Genomic DNA, 3,506 nt, shown 5'->3' on the forward strand with positions numbered 1-3,506 from the left:
GGTCTCTTCCTCTCTCTGAACTTCCTCAGGACTAACCGAGCTGCAGATTATTACACTACGCTTCAGTGGAGCTGAAGGAAAAGGAGCTGACCAGGCAGCAAGTGATAACATGTAGCGACGATGTGTCTGATTAATTACTGATAATTGACTTGATTGGTGGTTGTAGAGATCATCGAACACACCACATGAACCTAAACAGGTGAGGTAAACAGGTGAATATTGCCGAATGTTTTAAAGCCGTCAAGTCAAGCAGAGAAATCTCCCATAGTGCACTGTATGGCAATTAGATTAACTGTATTTATTTGGTGTGTGAAAATGTAGTAATTTTACTGCATTTTCTTAATTAAATCTGGATTAAAACAAAATACCACACAGGAGGCAAAATAAATCTGGCCCACACTCGTGCCACATGCTTGTTTTCTTCTGGCTGAGTAAACAGCTGGTTCCACGGCCCGAATCTGGCCTATATACAGCATGATTGTCAGATGCTGCTTCCACATCTGGACCAATTACGGTGCAAACACAGAAAATCAATCAATGTCGGAGGATAAACGTGGAAGTATATGGGCCAGCATTGGGACAGAAGTTTAATTTTTCTATCGGGCACAAACCAAATGTACTTTACAATCTTCGACTATACGAAAAGCAGTTTGGTTGCAAACGGTGACGCTTTAAATGGTGCAGACATGGAGGAAGTCGGGTCTTTCATACTGGGAAAAAAAAGTACCAGTGATGCTCAGTTTCATGTCTTCAGTAGGGATATAAAAATGTGAACAGTGTAGACGAGACCGTGACTTTGGCGCCTTTAGAAATGAGGGGTTTCTCCACAGCACTGTCACACAATAAATACCCAGCATGCTCCCCTGTCCCACTCTGGGAGCCACGGGATGATTTAGTCATATAGAGGGTGACAACTTTCTTTTTCGGAGTAATAAAATATAGCAGCAACAGAGGCATATTGTCTCTGAGGACGGGGGCAACGGCGATTCCACCCCATCCCACGTATCCATGAGGTCAGTGTGAGTGTGTTTCAATGATTTGACATCAGAGCCTCAGTAAATTTATCACTCACTCAAGGCCGCAACCACAGAGTCGCAGCTCGTGATTTAGTCTGATATCTGGACTGGACCGTCACCCTGTGCAGTCAGATCGCTCTAAGTGAGTGTTAAGAAACGCTGCCGGAGCCTGCAGCACAGAGCGGACTCTGCACTGTATATTTGTGTGTGTGTGTGTGTGTGTGTGAGGAGATAGTTACTGACAGAGGAGGGATCTGAATGAATTATATAATGATGATGACAAGCCTTATGGTCTGCTATGACCCTTATCAGTCAAAAACTTTTAGTATGTCTTCCCCTGGATTTACACCTTTACATCAGCTTTGAAGAGGTTATACTGTATAATAATACATATTATAATATTATCATTCTGACATATCTTGTGATATTTAAAACCCTGATTCATTTAATTTATATCTAATTTGAGTTACTGATTCTTTTAAGCAGCGACTCACCAGACAAATACTAAAGGGAATGACAGGTGGTGGATATTTTATAGGCTGATTCCATATTTAAATTACTGGACTTAAAGCTGATGACCTTAGTATCTAAAAAAGATCAGTCCAAAACAAGACTGTAATAACGGCAAACAAATTAAAGGACCATACCAGTGTTATTGTTTGTTTGCTTTTACTGTGGACTGACCATGACTGTGGTAAACCACCATAGTAAACTTTATGCTTGCTTCTAATCCACTTCCAATGGAATTTCCCATTTAAGTGTAATTTAAATGTACAACACCATAACTACATGAGTTTCAAATTCAGACATGCTTCCAAAAAGGTAAAAACATCCAAAACAAAATAAAAAGTGATTTGTAATTAGATAAAAATTGAATATACCATGGCCCTTTAAAGTTGCAATAAACTTATTATTTGGCCCTTAAACCGTCTGACTATTATTTTATTTTAATGGCTGTGAAAAGTTTCCATCAACCTCAGGCTAGAATCTCTGCATCACTTACCTGCTGCGATGTGGTCAGCGCGGCCACGCTGTGCAGGCTGAGGCACCGCGACGCGCACCTCGCCCGGGAAACGCTCTCCGGCCAGGAGTCATCATCACCGTCGGTGTCCGCGTGCTGCTTCCTGGCGCAGACGCCGGAGCCGAGGAGGAAAATAATCCACAGGGACAGCATCTCTTCTCCGGCAGTGGGGCTGTGAGACAGGAGGTTAGTGGGGGGGGGGGGGGGGCAAATCTGATGGGAGTCCGGCTAAACTGGAAATTATATAGCCAAGGGAGGAGCTATGAGATCTAGGCGTATACACAGTTAGGTCAGGATGCTGAGCCAGACTCAGCCACCTGATGTGATGCACAGGCTGAAGTTCATAATGTTTTGGAAAGACAGAGGTAGGTATCATAAAACCTTTAGGAGTCCCAGAGGCAGAGTTTCATCAGGGGCACTTTCATTATTCAGTTCTTAAATATAGCTGAATCAATAAAAGCTGTTTTTTCTATTATTTTTTATTCATCTCATATTGTTCCGTCTATTCTTGTATATTTTCTGTCATGTAATAACAGTAAAAAATTGAAAATGGTTGCCATTAAGAACATTTTTCTTTACATCTTTGCTTAAAGTTCAACTAAATAAGCCAAACTGTCTTATTTTAAGGTTTTCAATTATCATTTAATTAATGGGCTTCAGTGAAAGCCTAATATACAGACTTTGTTTTCAACTTAGTCATTTCTAATGGAAAAGACAATTAAAGACACTATTAGCTGGTTCATCTTGTGTTCTGAAAAAAAAAAAAGATTGTGGTCCATGGGCCAGGACATTGATATGCTGGAATATTGCACCAATGACTATTGAGAAATCATCCTACAAGCCATAATGTGTGCTTGGGGTCAAGCATGGACGATCTGGGCAAGGCCCGATGTCAGGAGGTAGAGAAGCTTTGCCCCTAAAAAATACCTTGAGGCGTCCAGTCCCCTCCACTCTCGTTGTGGTGTTGCATGGTTTGTTGTTTTGGCTGACTCTTTCTGACTTTAAGACTATGCAGCCAAGGGAGTTCCATGGGATCTTATTGATTTAGTGGTTTCTGTCCAGGTCCTAAGTCAAGATAGGATTCTCCTCATCAACTTCTTCAATCAGTGTGTTTTTCTTGTCCATATTGGAAACATTGTTCAAATATTATCAGTGTATAGCTTGAACCGCTAACAACAAAAGCTAACGGGTTTAGGAGTTATCAAACCTGGAGTCCAGTCAAAGGAATCAGATTGGAGGTGTGACTCTGTGTCCGAACCTGCCGGCCCACTGGGGCCTCTCTGAGTAGGTTTCCTCAAGGTAGTTTGGCTCCCCCCCAACGACATGCAACTGCACAGTTGTTCGTCTCTATGTGTCACCCTCACGATGGACGGGCGACCTGCCCAGGGTGCACCCCATCCAATGTAAGCCTGGATTGGGTCCAGCCCCCCACGACCCTAAAGGATAAGTACTATAGCTAAAGGAAGGAT

General features: G+C 42.4%; 1 protein-coding gene across 1 annotated transcript in view; it reads right to left on the minus strand.

Annotated features, from left to right (window-relative positions):
• The window catches only part of anos1a (anosmin 1a), a 17,506-nt gene extending 15,298 nt beyond the window's left edge, over nt 1–2,208 (minus strand). The window contains exon 1 of the mRNA XM_023426939.1: nt 2,020–2,208. Within this exon, the coding sequence (XP_023282707.1) occupies nt 2,020–2,190 (171 nt within the window). The 5' untranslated portion in view covers nt 2,191–2,208. The remainder of the gene's footprint in view (nt 1–2,019) is intronic.
• Nucleotides 2,209–3,506: the final 1,298 nt, after the last annotated feature.

Source organism: Seriola lalandi, unplaced genomic scaffold (assembly GCF_002814215.2).
Source record: "Seriola lalandi dorsalis isolate HSWRI2012SDOR001 ecotype SW California unplaced genomic scaffold, Sedor1 jcf7180002054850, whole genome shotgun sequence".
NCBI lineage: Eukaryota > Metazoa > Chordata > Actinopteri > Carangiformes > Carangidae > Seriola > Seriola lalandi.